Source organism: Rhipicephalus microplus, chromosome 3 (assembly GCF_043290135.1).
Source record: "Rhipicephalus microplus isolate Deutch F79 chromosome 3, USDA_Rmic, whole genome shotgun sequence".
Lineage (NCBI taxonomy): Eukaryota > Metazoa > Arthropoda > Arachnida > Ixodida > Ixodidae > Rhipicephalus > Rhipicephalus microplus.
This window is the reverse complement of record NC_134702.1, coordinates 253,399,310-253,413,882: the sequence shown is the minus strand read 5'-3', so window position 1 is coordinate 253,413,882 and position 14,573 is coordinate 253,399,310. Positions and strand designations below refer to the sequence as shown.

The following is a 14,573-nucleotide window of genomic DNA, read 5'->3' as shown; positions in this document are numbered from 1 at the left end:
TTTTCACTTAGCGCAACCAAGGAAGCACTCATACACCTGCTTGCGCTCACACTAATCTTTTCTGCTTCTATGATTTCTCTGGTCAGTCTGAATTTTGATTCGCCCAGAATCCTCGTGCTACCAGACTGGATAGCACCAAAAATCCCTGCAGTGCATTGACAAGTACATGCCACCTGCGACTTTGAAGGTCTTCAACCTGCAACTTTCAAGGTCTGCAACTTTCGAAGTCAACGCATGTTGTCCGAGTACATAATTTAAACATTGGCCCGTCTGGCCGATGTACACTTTTCTGCAGCTCAAGGGCATTGAGTACATGACCCCTGAAGTACGCAGTACAAATAGCATGGAATGTTTGTTTTTGTGTGTGTGTGTGTGTGCAGCCACTCTTGTCCAATCTTTCTTTCAACAATTTTCATCATGGCACACAGTTTAGCCAATTGAAAAGGAGAGAGAACAAAAAAAATGGAAAGGAGAGAGCAGTGAGAACAACCCATACTCTGTGCTTGCGCCCAATTTGCTTCAAACTGTGCAACATCCTGTGCCCATTGGGAATGACTACACCCGTTTTCGTTGACCTTTTTTTTCGTGTGTTTGTGGCATTTGACCTCTTCAACTTCTTTAACATTGTACTGCCTACTGGCTCAAGGAAGCTATCCGGGTAACGACAACTAAGTAGGCGTCTTACGTAGTTCTGGAAACTGCGTTATACTTTACGCGGACATGATTTACCGAGTGAAGAACTAAGGCAAGAATTAGCTATTGCCCTTTTTACTAACTTGCTATGAGAAAAGTCAAAGGGTAACAGCTCCTTTTCTGACCGCGGGGAAACTCCCAGCAAACGTGGCCATTTTAATTAAAATCAATGTTAAAATCTACAAACTGCTAAGCATTTCTGACTGGTTGTTCATGGGTGAATGATAAAGAACTTGTGCATTGTTTGAAACAATCGAAAAAGTTGTTTGCTACTGAAGTGGGCGAACAATTATCCACTATGTTCACCATCACTAGAAAGTCGCAGTACACATTCACTACATGCCGCCCCAAGAGCTCATGCTGTATCATCCGGTCAAGTTTTGCTAAAATTATTTCTCAGCACACATGAGCCACACAGAACCCGATGCAGATGCCCTTCCTTTGCACAACTCTAATGTCATCAAATTTCCCGAAGGACGAACGCAGGTACCACCGAAGTAGCTCCACCGAAGTACCACCGAAGTACCACCATAACAAAAGCATTGTTTTGAAAGTTTACTCCCCCGAAAGATTCAATGGCGTCCCGTATAGCTAGAAACACTTTGTCATGCGGGACAGGATAAAATAGTTCTTCCACATCAACCGGAAATCCGTAATTAGCACCCCGCATGCCTGACAACAGGTCTTTCACTAATACGTCCGAACCCTTCAGTTCGAAGTGATCAGGAGCCAATAGGTTAACGTGTCGTTGAAAGTAGGAGCTGCGGAGATGCCCCAGCACCCCTTTTTCGTGACAATGGCTTGTAGGGGACGCATTATCTTATGGGTCTTGGCTGAAAAGAATACTTCTGGTACATCACCCTCACACGGCTTCTCTGCTTTCGAAAGAATTTCCAGTCCCACATCCGCTGCCGATATGACCTTGGAAGGCGTCCTGCAGAACGGTTTGAAGTTCTTTCCTGTAGTTTTTTATTCTTTTACTTTGAAAAAGGGCTTAGATGGCACAGCGAACACACCATCTTTACCACACTGTAAGAGAACCAAACCCAAAATGTTGACGCGGTCCGCTGTCTTACGTAGAACCTTTTGCCTGCTAACCTCGCTACGCGGCATACAACCTAACGCCTCGACTGCTGCTGAGCGGCATTTGTCTCTGTCTTCCCCGGGCACCAAGTCAGCTAACTTGTGAATTATGGCCTGAAGCACCTGCTTAGGTACTGAGGCTGGTAAACTATTCTTTGGACCTTTTAACAGGAATCTTTCCACGCACTGAGGCATTTTGGCACCCCCTCCAAATACTATTTCTAGCTGTCTTGACCGTTTGCCACCGCTTCTTGGTAATTAAATAGCGATAAAACTAGCCAGAATGAACTCAGTGGCCGCTTTTACTGACTTCGGCTGTTCCATCAGTAGCGCAGGACCATTGTTGCCCTGGCCTTGCGATTCGAAACGGCTTACCCTCAGGCGGTCTTCGAGGATGCGCACTTCTTTCCAAGACTCCGCTTTGAGTATTATGCAAATCCTTTTCCAATGGCCCTCCGAAGGGAAGATGCCGCCATACAGCACGGACACGGCTTGGGGGCACAACCGTTTCCGAAAGTAATAAACTAGATAGCGTGCATGGCAAGTCAATGAAGGTTGGACTGGGAGGAGCTTGTTGTAGAAGAAATAAAGTTCATTTAACTACAATACTTAACTTCAATTCTTCTACAGCGGGCTCCTTCCTGTCCAACCTACTTCTGCAAGAGAGGATCTCAACGTGCGGCAACCTCATCGCTTCAATGGAACGATCATGAATCTGAGCTATACGAGAGGCAATTGACTATTTCGGTTTTAGGGGTAGTAAGCTTTCAAAACAATGCTTTATTACGATAGAAAATTTTATAAAGTCACTTCAGTGCTACCTGTTAGCGACTTTGGTGAAATGTGATTATTTTAGAGTTGACTAAGGGAAGGACCTATGCATGGGGTTTTATGTGAGCCCTGTGCTCTGCGAAATATTCTTGGCAAAACTTGACCGGAAGCTACAACATGAGCTCGTGAGACAACCTGTAGTTAATGTATACATACATACTAACAACTTCCTAGGTCAAAAAAAAGGGCATGTTACCCTTTGAATGTTCTCACTGTGAGCTAGTAAAAAGGGCGATAGCTAATTCCTCCCTTAGTTTTTTTCTCAGCCGATTATACCCGCATGAAATAAAACGCCGTTTCCTGAAGCAAGCAAGACACCTACTCAGTTCAGGTTATCCAGACAGCTTGCTTGTGGCAATAGGCAGTACCGTGTACAAAAGTTGAAGAAATAAAGTGCCACCAACACACGGGAAAAACGGCCAACAAAAACGGTTGTAGTCATGCATTATGTGCTCAAGCTGTCCCAGAGTAGGATGATAATTTGGCACAAGCATGGAATATAGGTTATTTTCACGGCTCCCTGCCAACTGGCTAAACTGTGTCCCATAATGTGAAATCAAGGGAAAAAAGGTGGACAAGAGTGGTTGCACCCACACACACACACACACACAAAAACATGCCACACAATTCGTACTGCGTACTTGAGGGGATGTGTACGTATTACCATGGAGCTGTGGAAAAGTGTACAACGGCCAGATGGGTCGATGTTTAAATGATCGACTCAGAAAACATGATTCGGCCTTGAAGGTTATTGCAGGTGGTACGCACTTCTCAATGCACTGCAGGGATTCTAGATGCAATCTCCAGTTTGGTAGCACGAGGATTTAGGGGAAATCAAAACTGAGATTGACGAGAGAAATCATGGAAGCAGAACAGACTAGGGAACACGCAAGCACGTGTATCAGTGCTTCCTCGGTTGCACTAAGTGACAAAGAGGTGTGTTTTTTGAGCAGTTGAGGAACATTAACATACCCTTTGAGGGGGAGGGGCACCTTTTAGTGAAGGGTGCGCCTGCGCGTTTCGGTGTTCTGATGCAACGAGTTTTTTCAAATAAATTTGCAGTTTTAAGTTGAGCGTCTTTTCTGTCAATTGCTTCTTTCCTTCTACCTTGTGCGCTCATATATTTCCCCATTATATTGTACCAACTGGCCCAGCATTCCGCTTTATTGAGGACTGTATAAAGCTGCATAACTGAGCCCACAGTTTAGCTCCATGATTTATTGGTAATGAACATTAGTACATTCTCACTGCATGTGAGTTTTTTCTTGAAGTACGAGGCATGCATACTCCCGGTGAGGTGGCGATCCACCATCACATCTAGTAATATGTGGCTGCTCCTATAAGCAGTTCATTGGCCTTCTATGAACACCACGACCACTTTTCATGTAAATGGTACAGCAGTGCTTTTTTGTACAGATTGTCCATCCTTGCTGATCAAGGTATGCTGAGGACAGTGTTTTCACTATCTGTATTGTTTGTCACGTCTACTTTCCAACACTTCAAGGCCGCACACCCAAATTGAGATACCATCAGCGTAGAGCGATATGCTGTCTGTAGCAGCGTTTTCATGAGCCTTTCAAAAGAATGTCCAAGAAAAGTCTGGATCAACCCCCCCCCCCCTTGAGAGTCAACGCGACTTGTGGAATGCGCATTGGAAGAACCATCTACTGCTACAACGTACACGGATATATTTGAGAGGTAGCGTCCACTTCAGCGGAAGACGCGACGTTCAGGTTTAAGTAGGGTTAGGAGGATACGGAATTGCCTCATGCCTCCCGTTGTCGGAGGCGTATTTTACATGCAGTACCAGTGCTATCAACAGCCGCTTTCTAATTTGCTGCAGCTGAACAGAGGCCACTAAGTCAGTGGCGCTTTCGCTTGAACACCGACCTCATCGACAGCCAGCCTAGCATAAAGATAGACTTCGTAATGTTGAAGATACCATTGAATGCGTGTCAGCAGCATCTTCTCTCTACCAAGCTGATGAAGCTTGGCAGTGTGATGGGCAACTATACTGCCAGACTCAATGGAGTCTCTCCTGGCGCATTCCACTCAGCGGAATGTGCACTATTATGCCACGATTGACGAGAAATATTCAGGAGACAGCGTTGTGCCTTCATGCACAGGTGACGCAAGACAGCGTAGGCCTGTCCATCTCAACATGGAGATGACCAGTGCCTTCATGTGTTCAATGATGCTTGAAGTACTTCACTAGATAGGGGAACTTGCCTATCCAGAATTTGTGCAATATGGACGTCATGCGGCTACACTTTGTAGGGGTTTCGGAGCTGCGGCTAGTACGAGAACCACTCAGAGAATAGGTGTAGGCCGACAGAATCTGTTAACTGACCGAAAGCCGGGACGCAACAGCCCGCTGCTAGCGGCTGCTGCGTACCACGAGCGCGCCGTACCGGTGATCGTCGTCTTCATCTTCTACCTCCAGTCGGCCCGATCGCGACCGTCACTCCCCTACTGCTCCCTCCTTTCGGAAAAAGCGGAGAGGATATGCCACATAGACGGAAAGGACAGCGAACCAAACGTGGCCCACAAGACCGCAAGCCAGCGCACTCGATTCGCGCAGTGGTCCAACGACGCCACCCCCCCCCCCCCCGAACACGGAGGCGCACCCGAGTTGCAACTGATTCTTATGACTACGTCGATGCTTCTCGTGCTGCATCGGTCCCGGCGAATCGTAAGCCGTCATGTGTGACTGCCGTGTTCGCGGTCCGGACCTTTCATGCCCGTGTTGTGGCCCCCTCCTCCAAGAAGGAGTTGTTGAATGCAGGAATCCTCGATAGCCAGGTATGCGTGACGTCCACGTAGAAGACTTGTGCCTGTGGCAGCTACTGTTCAACACTCTCTGATGTAGGTACCACATCCACTTTGAAAGGTGTGTGCCTCGACATCATTGTAGTCCCCGTTTGCGTCGTTGCTGAACAACCTGACATACGCCGGCTCAGCTCACCTATGATCACGGACTGCGGAGGGACAAGAGCCTTTGTCAGACTGTTCGCCTTTAGCCCTTTTGCCCTGCAGTGAGCTCTGTATCCGGCTTACTGTAAATAAAAATACTACTACTGCTACTACTACTATGGTGAAAAGCATCGTCTCCGACGTAGACGGTTTCTTGTATGAGCTTAGCATCATCTTGTCAGGCTTTTACACTTCACTCTGCTTGGCGTTTTCGAACTTCTCAATGTCATCGTCCAAACATTCTGCGTCTCTCTTGTCCTCAGCACTCGCGGCACTTTCCACGTCATCCACAAACTTTGCATCGTCGGCGTTCACTCCCTGCATCTTGTTACATTTGCCATTTCTGGTGGTGCCTTTGCCCTCACAGTACTGAACGTTGTTCGCGCCCTCCGCGACTTCACTCTGTGCTGTGAGCTGCTCTTTCTCAGGCATCTGTGTCGTCGTCACCTCCTGAGTTCTTTTCAGCTTCCTCTTCGACAACTGCCACCGTTACAAACTTCAGAAACTCCTCCGTTGCTTCTTTGCTGTCATGACGGTCAATGTGCGCTTAAGCAGGGCTCGCCTAATCCACTTTCGCGTGTATTACATTGCCTACGTTCTCCGTGGCCTCCTCATCAGTGCCACCCTTTGTCATTGCTCTTTTTTCTCCTTTTTCTTCTTTGCCCGCTGAAGCTCTCCCTTTGCATCATTGAGTGCTTTTTCTGAATCTCGTCGCCACGCGGCGCTTCCACACATGGCGTCTGCCGCTACGCCGGCGACCTCCTTCTCACTGGTGCGGCACTTACCAATGTCCATCTTGCCACCTAGGAGATCATCTGGTTCGTTTCTAGAGAGCACCCCTACCATCACCACAGACTGCGCGGCGTTCACATTCTCCGGGCCCGCATCAGCACATGCGTCCTCGCCAATTTCGCCCTGTGGTGCCGTCCTATGGTGGCCTTGGCGTCCTTCTCATTCTCGGCAACTGTGGAGTTCTCCTCCTCGGCCGCGCTGTTGAGGTCTTTGTCGTGCGTCTTGGGGTCCTTGCTGGGCACCAGTGACGTGCCTTGGTCGTCGCTTGACTGTCTGACCTTGTCCTGGTAGCTGCAGCCTCGTAGTCTGAGAGTGCATCGCTACAACGTCTCTGGTCGTGTCGAGAAGCCACCAGGCTGGGCGAGTTCGTCACGTTCTCCGAGGCCTGCATCGGTAGCTGGTTGCTGCTGAAAGGAGCGAATTGAGTGATGTACCGACACGCGACAGACGCGCACAACATCCTGTTATGCGTAATTGCCCCAGAGTAATAAAATACGTTGTGAAGCTGAAACGACCGGTGGAGCCAAAACGGGTCACAAGTTCCGAAGCGCTATATATCCAGGTAGGCCCGCTCTACTCGTCAGAGCTGCGTGTAGCCGAGATCATCCTTCTAAGGTTAAAACTTTTGCAGTGTCTGAAGCCGGAAGCTGGTGGGAACCGCCAAACCCAAGTCGGGGAGCACATCTTGGACTCCATGACTGGGGACCAGGGGTGGGAATCTTCCCGTTGGGCGCCAAATGTAAAGGCTTCGGAGCAGTGTATAGGCCGAGAACACCTCAGAGAAGAAGTGGAGACCGACGCCAACCAGGTTTACTGATCGAAAGCCAGGCTGCAACTTCCCGATGCCAGTGGCAGTGGCTGCAGCGTGCCACAAGTGTGCCGTTGATCGTCGTCGTTCTCTTCTACTTACAATGGGCACGCTCGCAGCCGCTGCTCCGATAAGTTCTACTCTATCCTTTTTTGCCAAGTTTGCACGCTGAAAGAAATGACAGCTTATTCATGTAGTGAATGATGATGAGTGGGGTGAAGCGTTCATCCGTCTGTCCGTCCGTCCGTGCATGCGTCCGTTCACGTTCGGAAATGCAGACTAATGATCCGCCCCACCAATGATCCGCCACGTACAGTGACTATCCAGCAGAGAGAGAGACACTAATTCTCCGCGTACCCATGGGCACAACCCGCGCAACAGCCAATTGAAGAGTAGTGGCTCAGAGCCATCTAAAACATCTTCACTTAACTGCAATTTTTATGTACTTCTATGCGACAGCGCCGTTTATTATATTGTTCGGGAGATACTGCCTTCTTTTCTTTTTCGTCTCTTTTCTCTCAGTTACGTGTGACGCATTACAAAGTTAAACTGATTGATTGATTGATTTGTGGGGTTTAACGTCCCAAAACCACCATATGATTATGAGAGACGCCGTAGTGAAGGGCTCCGGAAATTTTGACCACCTGGGGTTCTTTAACGTGCACCCAAATCTGAGCACACGGGCCTACAACATTACAAAGTTAAACTAAATGAACTTCGCCCCTGAGGCTTGCCAAGATGTTTCACCAGAAATGTCAAGCTATGCGCGACTGATGTAGCGCCGGTGCAGTGAAGGCATGACGTTGTTGTAGATGTGAGGAGCCCTCCTTGCGGGGAAAAAGCTTGCGGGGGTCAAGCGAATAACAAAACCTCTGAATATTGTGCAGTAGACGTTATTCGAGTGGGATTTTATAAGGTCATCGGTGGATTTCGTGCGCCCATGTTGTCGATCAGTGCTCTGGTAGATATCTCGAGCTAGAAGTGGCGGTTTTTTCACTCCGTATATTGTTGATCGTCTCCGTACGATTGCCTATTCACGCTGTTTTTGTACGAGTCATGGTCCGTGTCAACCCCGTTAAAAGGCCTATGTCCCTTGGTTCTCGAAATCTGAAATGATGGATATTTCAAATGAAAAAAGTTATGTGTTTGAAAGCCAGTGCGACTTTAATTCGATGGATGTACATCTAGATGCTTCGATTCGTCCTCATGCTTCTCTACAGCGAATGATGGGCGTTAATGTCACCCATCAGTGAGGCGTTCATACGTGAAGAAGCGAATTAAAGTTCTCTGACGTGTCTATACCGTCTTCTCTGCTTTATTTAGGCAATAGACGTAAAATGAGAGGCATAGTAAAGTTTATTCTATTCTCTGGTCACTCGTTTTTTACAGGGTTTTCCTTGAAGTTTGCCTGGGCCAGATTCACAGGTATTTATAACACCGTAATCACGCAGATAGTTCAGAGAAAGAAGCAGCACCGCTCAGAAGTTACCAATGTCGCCCATTGGCGGTGATGAATGCGCTTGCACACTCTCTTTAGTCACTGCCTTTATGGTCCAAGTAGCGCCAATCCTCGTGAACTCATTGTTTTTTGGACTTGAAATACAGCACCGACCATTGGCTCAGTTGGTTTTTTAACGACGTCTTCTTCAACGTATTTGAAGATGCTGTAAAATAGTCCCACGTTAAAAGGAAGCCACACGATGGGCCTTCTGACCGATGGGTGAGCTGTGCCGGTATTTGTTCAGTAAGGAGATTGGGAAGATGGTAAATGAAGCGGTGCGAAAGAATGTGTCGCGTCGAATTCAGCTACGTGCCGAGAAAGCACCTGTGCAATTTTTCCACGTAGATGTCAACAGAGTATCTAGCTGAGCCTGCCTGGCACTACCTCTTTTTAAGAGACGAATATCGCAAGGACATCAAAGTAGTGGTCCCCTGTTTCTGCCCACATTGACGATCATGGAATTAAATCACAAGCTCATTTCGCATCTTATACTATCTAAACCTGAAGGGTTGCGATTGCTCCGAAGTGACAGACCGGTGACCCCACAACTGGTATCAATACCACGCAACCTGCGGAAGTGTCACCTGCTCTGAGTGTATTCATATTTTCCACGCGATATGTTTCTGCAGCCTCTTAACAAAAACCACCGGGTGGCTCGCGGTGCGCTGGACGAGAAAGACATCGGCAAATGAGCCCTTGTCATTCACAGGATCGTGACAGCGACACGAGCCCGTCAGCTGACGCCATACAGTCAAACAAAACTTCAGTCACATCTCGCAACGTCTTGACGGAGTTTTCAACTTTCGCGAGGTGATTGCGCACATCACCAGCACGATGGTGATAGTTCCATCGAACATTACACATGAAAGTATTACGCTCGGCAAGTTTACAGAATGTGTAAGAAACAAAATTACCGGCTGCCCACAGTGCGACCCTGAGGTGACGTCTCCTTTGAGTATTTTCCCCTTACAGACAGTGATCAGTGCGCCTAGTCTTACGCTGACAAAAGTGCAGAGACAAGCGTTACTCCTGCATCGTCAGGTGACCGGAAGCACCCGAGCTCATCTCTGAGCACACAGTCAAGACCACAAGTATTGCTACTTGCAAATCACTGTCTCGCCAGCTAGACCATATTGGGACATTTTGTTGAGTTGTGATTACTACTGAAACCTTCAGGTGCTGGCACCATTCTCTTTCTTCATTCTAGTGAGCTGGTTGTAATGCGCCGCCCACGTCTATGTTATCATATGTCAAAAGCAACAGAATAACGACAGACACTCTGGCAAGTCACCTGCCGAAGAGCCTATCCTCGGAGTCCAACCATCGTCAGCAGTGTATTGATTGATTGATTTGTGGGGTTTAACGTTCCAAAACCACCATATGATTATGAGAGATGCCGTAGTGAAGGGCTCCGGAAATTCAGACCACCTGGGGTTCTTTAACGTGCACACAAATCTGAGCACACGGGCCTACAACATTTCCGCCTCCATCGGAAATGCAGCAGCCGCAGCCGGGATTCGAACCCGCGATTTTCGGGCCAGCAGCCGAGTACCTTAGCGTCAGCAGTGCGCTAGACGAATACAGTCGCACATTCACAACTGGATTTATTAAAGGGAAATCCACACGTTTTTATAAGTTAGCTGCGCAGCCACATCGTGAGCACATATATAGTATAAAAGTAAGAGAAAAAGTAAACAACTCCCCCAAAAATGAAACTAAGCTCTCTGGTAGTGTCACACACTCCTCACCCGCTTTTCTGATAAAAATAAAGACATCTAACATTTCACTAGGTATTTTCACCTACTTCTGCCTAATAATTTTGCAAACCAGGAACGTGGTTACAAACGCGAGCACACGATTAAGGGGTCAAGGAGACTACTTCTCTTCTTGGTAATGAGATTTGTTTCCTGCTCCCTCAGTTGGCCATTGAGCAGAGCCTTGTAAGTATGGAAGCCATATACTTCTATGCAGGACAGGGCAATTCCGGACACGAGGTTATTGGAACAATCAACAAAAAGTTTTCTCGAATCTTCCGGCAGCCTTCATTTTGCTGAGCACAGGGGGTGCTATGGCTCTGCTGAGCGAGATTCTTCATGACCGAGAAAACCAACAGCCCGTTAAACTGAGTATCTACCTCTTTCAAGCTACGTGTAACCTCCTGAATGTACGGAACCACTTCTGACCTCTAGCTAAGCACGCGGCACTTCAAGCCATTTTCATGGCCACCATACTCAACATTCTTCATAATCGTCTTTGATACAGATGTGACAGCTTACCAAGAAAAGCGGGCTGAAAAAAGTCTCTCCAATTTTAGACAAACTATCACGCCTATTGTGTATGCTCAACTTCCAAAGTCCAAAATCTATTCGAAGTGTTGTGGTGCCTCTTTATTGTTTTCTAGTGAGTCGTTGTGGATGCAAGGAACTTTATTTGTGCACGCAGAAAATATTACCAGCACATCTGACACACTCTGAACTTCACAGAAAGTCTACCAACGGAAGCACACCTTTTTGCGGTCGTTAAAATGTAAACATTAGCCCATTACCATGACTTTTAAAGTAGCCTAGTTCACTTTTAGCACACGCTATCAGGAAGTTCCCCTTTCCGAAAAGAAATTAACGAATCATCCACCCAACTAAAAACATTAAGGACCTTGTCGGTGTTAGTGCAGTAAAATTATGATGTGCCGGGTCACTTAAAGGTGAAAAAAAGATATAAAAAGATAAAAGCGCAATACAGAACAAAAATGCAGGCATTTCCTTTTGAAAATAGTAGCGGCCGTTAATCTTCATAAAAGTGCTATGAAGGCAATAATAAAAAAATTACTCTACAGGCATGCCAACAGCATTTTGAAAACCAATCACACCACTTGCCTCACTGACATGTAACCCACTTCCCCCTCCAGCAGAGCAGCATGCAAATTCCCTGGGTATTCACCTACCTGTCAGGGTTGAAGACATCAGGTTCTACAAAATATTTTTCGTCATGTTGCATGGCGAAAATAGGAATTCGGATGAAGGTTCCTTTATCAATAGCTATGTTTCCTAACACGGTGCTCTCGACGCACGTTCTGTATGTCCTGCGAAGAAGCAATGCGGGAGACATTCATTCAATCTCGTACTTTATAACCTTCCTATAAGATCTCTTTTAAGCGAAAACAAACCAACTAAAAGCAATTGTTGAGTCTACTACTCACAACAGTACAAGAGACATCTGGTATACAGACTGGCTGCGCCACCGTCCACCAGAACAAACATAACATTGACAGGCCCACGCTGGTGCTGTTTTATCACGTAAAGCGACCGACGAAACGTGCCACAGAGAAATATTTTGTCCACTGCGGTTGATAATTTAGGGTCAGAGGGCACCATGCCTCGTGTTTTATTCACAATTCGAAATAGGAAGGAACACACACGCCCACACACACAAACAAATAATACCCGGCACATAACACAAGCGCGAGCAAAAAAGCTGTATGTTTGATGGAAACAAGGCGCATATATACAAGATGAGGGAAAGAAATAGAGCGAAAGCATGTGCAAAGCACACAACAAGAAAACAATAACCTGCGCCACAAACTTTGTGGGCATGAAATAGCTGGAGTCCGAATTAGTTTATGCACCGGTCATGGCGGTATAGGAGCTAAAGCACTGGGCTGCTGACCCACAGGCCGCTGCATCGAATCTATGCCGCGGCGGCCGCATTCTCGATAGTGGCGAAATTTTTCATGGCTGTGTGCCCAAATGGTCGAAATTTCAAGAGCCCCCCCCCCCCCCTCAACCTCTCTCGAATATATGGTGATTTGGAAGGTTGAACTCCAACAGTTATGTTCACTGAATCAATCCACGATATTTGAAAAAAAAAGAAATCCAGAAATACATAGAGGAAAACCAGGAATGCTATTAACGAATGTTATGACGAGGCAGTCGGACCCATGCATATCGAAGTCGCATGAAAACCGCAATTAGTTCGATATATTGTTCCATGGACGAAAATATAACGAATTCGCTCTTAGAATAAAAGTCTTTGCAAGCAAGATTGATTGTAAGGGTTCATTTAAAATCAACGCGGTTTAGGCACATGCAATTGAGTAAGACAGAATGACAGTGCCCGTCTTTGCGTGTCCTCTTCTTCATGTTTAAAGCAGTGCCGCGTTGTGTTTAAAATAAATTGTCTGCCTTTTGGGGGTGAAAATTCCTATGCCAGGGATCATCCGTCCGCGATGTATGCATGTATGCATGCATGTATGCATGCATGTATGCATGCATGTATGCATGCATGTATGTATGCATGTATGTATGCATGCATGTGTGCATGTATGTATGCATGTATGCATGCATGTGTGCATGTATGTATGCATGTATGCATGCATGTGTGCATGTATGTATGCATGTTTGCATACATGTGTGCATGTATGTATGCTTGTTTGCATACATGTGTGCATGTGTTCATGTATGGATACACGTGTGCATGTATGTATGTATGTATGTATGTATGTATGTATGTATTTATGTATGTATGTATGTATGTATGTATGTATGTATGTATGTATGTGTGCATGTATGTGTGCATGTATGTATGTATGTGTGCATGTATGTGTGCATGTATGTATGTATGTGTGCATGTATGTATGTATGTGTGCATGTATGTATGTATGTATGTATGTATGTATGTATGTATGTATGTATGTATGTATGTATGTATGTATGTATGTATGTATGTATGTATGTATGTATGTATGTATGTATGTATGTAGGTATGTATGTGTGTATGTATGTATGTACGTACGTAGGTATTTATGTGTGTTTGTATGTATGTATGTAGGTAGGTAGGTAGGTAGGTAGGTATGTAGGTAGGTAGGTAGGTAGGTAGGGAGTAGGTAGCCACCTTGATGGCCGGACTAGACTGGCACGCGCGTACCCTTTAAAATTTAGAAAGAAACTCGCGCACGTTAATCGTAAATAAAAAGATAGTCGTTTCTGATGAAATATCGTACACAGCGAGTGTTGCTCACTTAATCTCCAATAAAACTAGCCTTGACTTGGATGCCTACTAAAAAAGCTAGTATCAGAAGGATGCATTCGAGCAGTATCTGACCAGAAAGGGTTGCCACGTTAAACTCGCTGGAGTAGCCTTCTTGGTTTCAGCACGGATTAGCGAAGGTTGGGCTGCAGTGCCATGAACTAGAGGCGTTAAGTGAAAGGTGGGAAGCAGAAACGAAGCGCAGGCTGTAAGAAAGTGCGCGAATGCTACATCTTGTTTATTCCTTGGAAGGTACGCTGGATGGCAGTATTTTTGCATGCTAAATATATGGTGAAAAGGTGCGAGATGGCGGTGTTTGAAGTGTGCTCCAGATGGAAGGACTGATGGATGGATGGACTGACAGACAGATGCACGAATGGACGCACAAATGAATGGAAATATGGACAGAAGTATGGATGAACGGACGCAAGCACGGATGCATGAACGGGCTGACGGACGAACGAATGTAAGCTAGAATGAACAGATGGACGGACACTTCACCCCACTCATCATCACGCACTCCGTGAATATGCTGTGATTTTGTAACGCACACTTCAAAGCGCAAGTTGGTTTCGATAACGCGAGCGCGGTGGTTTCAAGGTAACACAAAAGCATTTTTTTCTTGTTTGCACGTTCTTTCACAGGTATGCCGACTGCTAGCTATAGACAGAGGCGAGTCATGTGCAGAAATTGACGATACAAAAGCTATTAGCGCCTCAATATCTTGATACGGTGCTTTGCGCCGTCTTCGGGCGGTGGACTCCAGTATTGATTAAGTCCTAATCAGCTTAATGCCGTGCTAGGCGTGCTTCCTGGGATGCTATCCGCAATGACTGTCGTACCACCAAACAACTCAGGAGCGTCCCGTCA

At 46.4% G+C, this 14,573-nt stretch overlaps 1 protein-coding gene across 5 annotated transcripts in view; it reads right to left on the bottom strand.

Moving 5' to 3' along the window:
- The window catches only part of LOC119168643 (cytochrome P450 3A16), a 291,485-nt gene that overhangs the window by 21,393 nt on the left and 255,519 nt on the right, over positions 1-14,573 (bottom strand). For 4 of the 5 annotated variants that reach the window (XM_075890902.1, XM_075890901.1, XM_075890903.1 and 1 more), the window contains one exon: positions 11,623-11,760. The exons of the other annotated variant lie outside the window; for it this stretch is intronic. In XM_075890902.1, the coding sequence (XP_075747017.1) occupies positions 11,623-11,760 (138 nt within the window). The remainder of the gene's footprint in view (positions 1-11,622; positions 11,761-14,573) is intronic. 5 annotated transcript variants of the gene reach the window in all.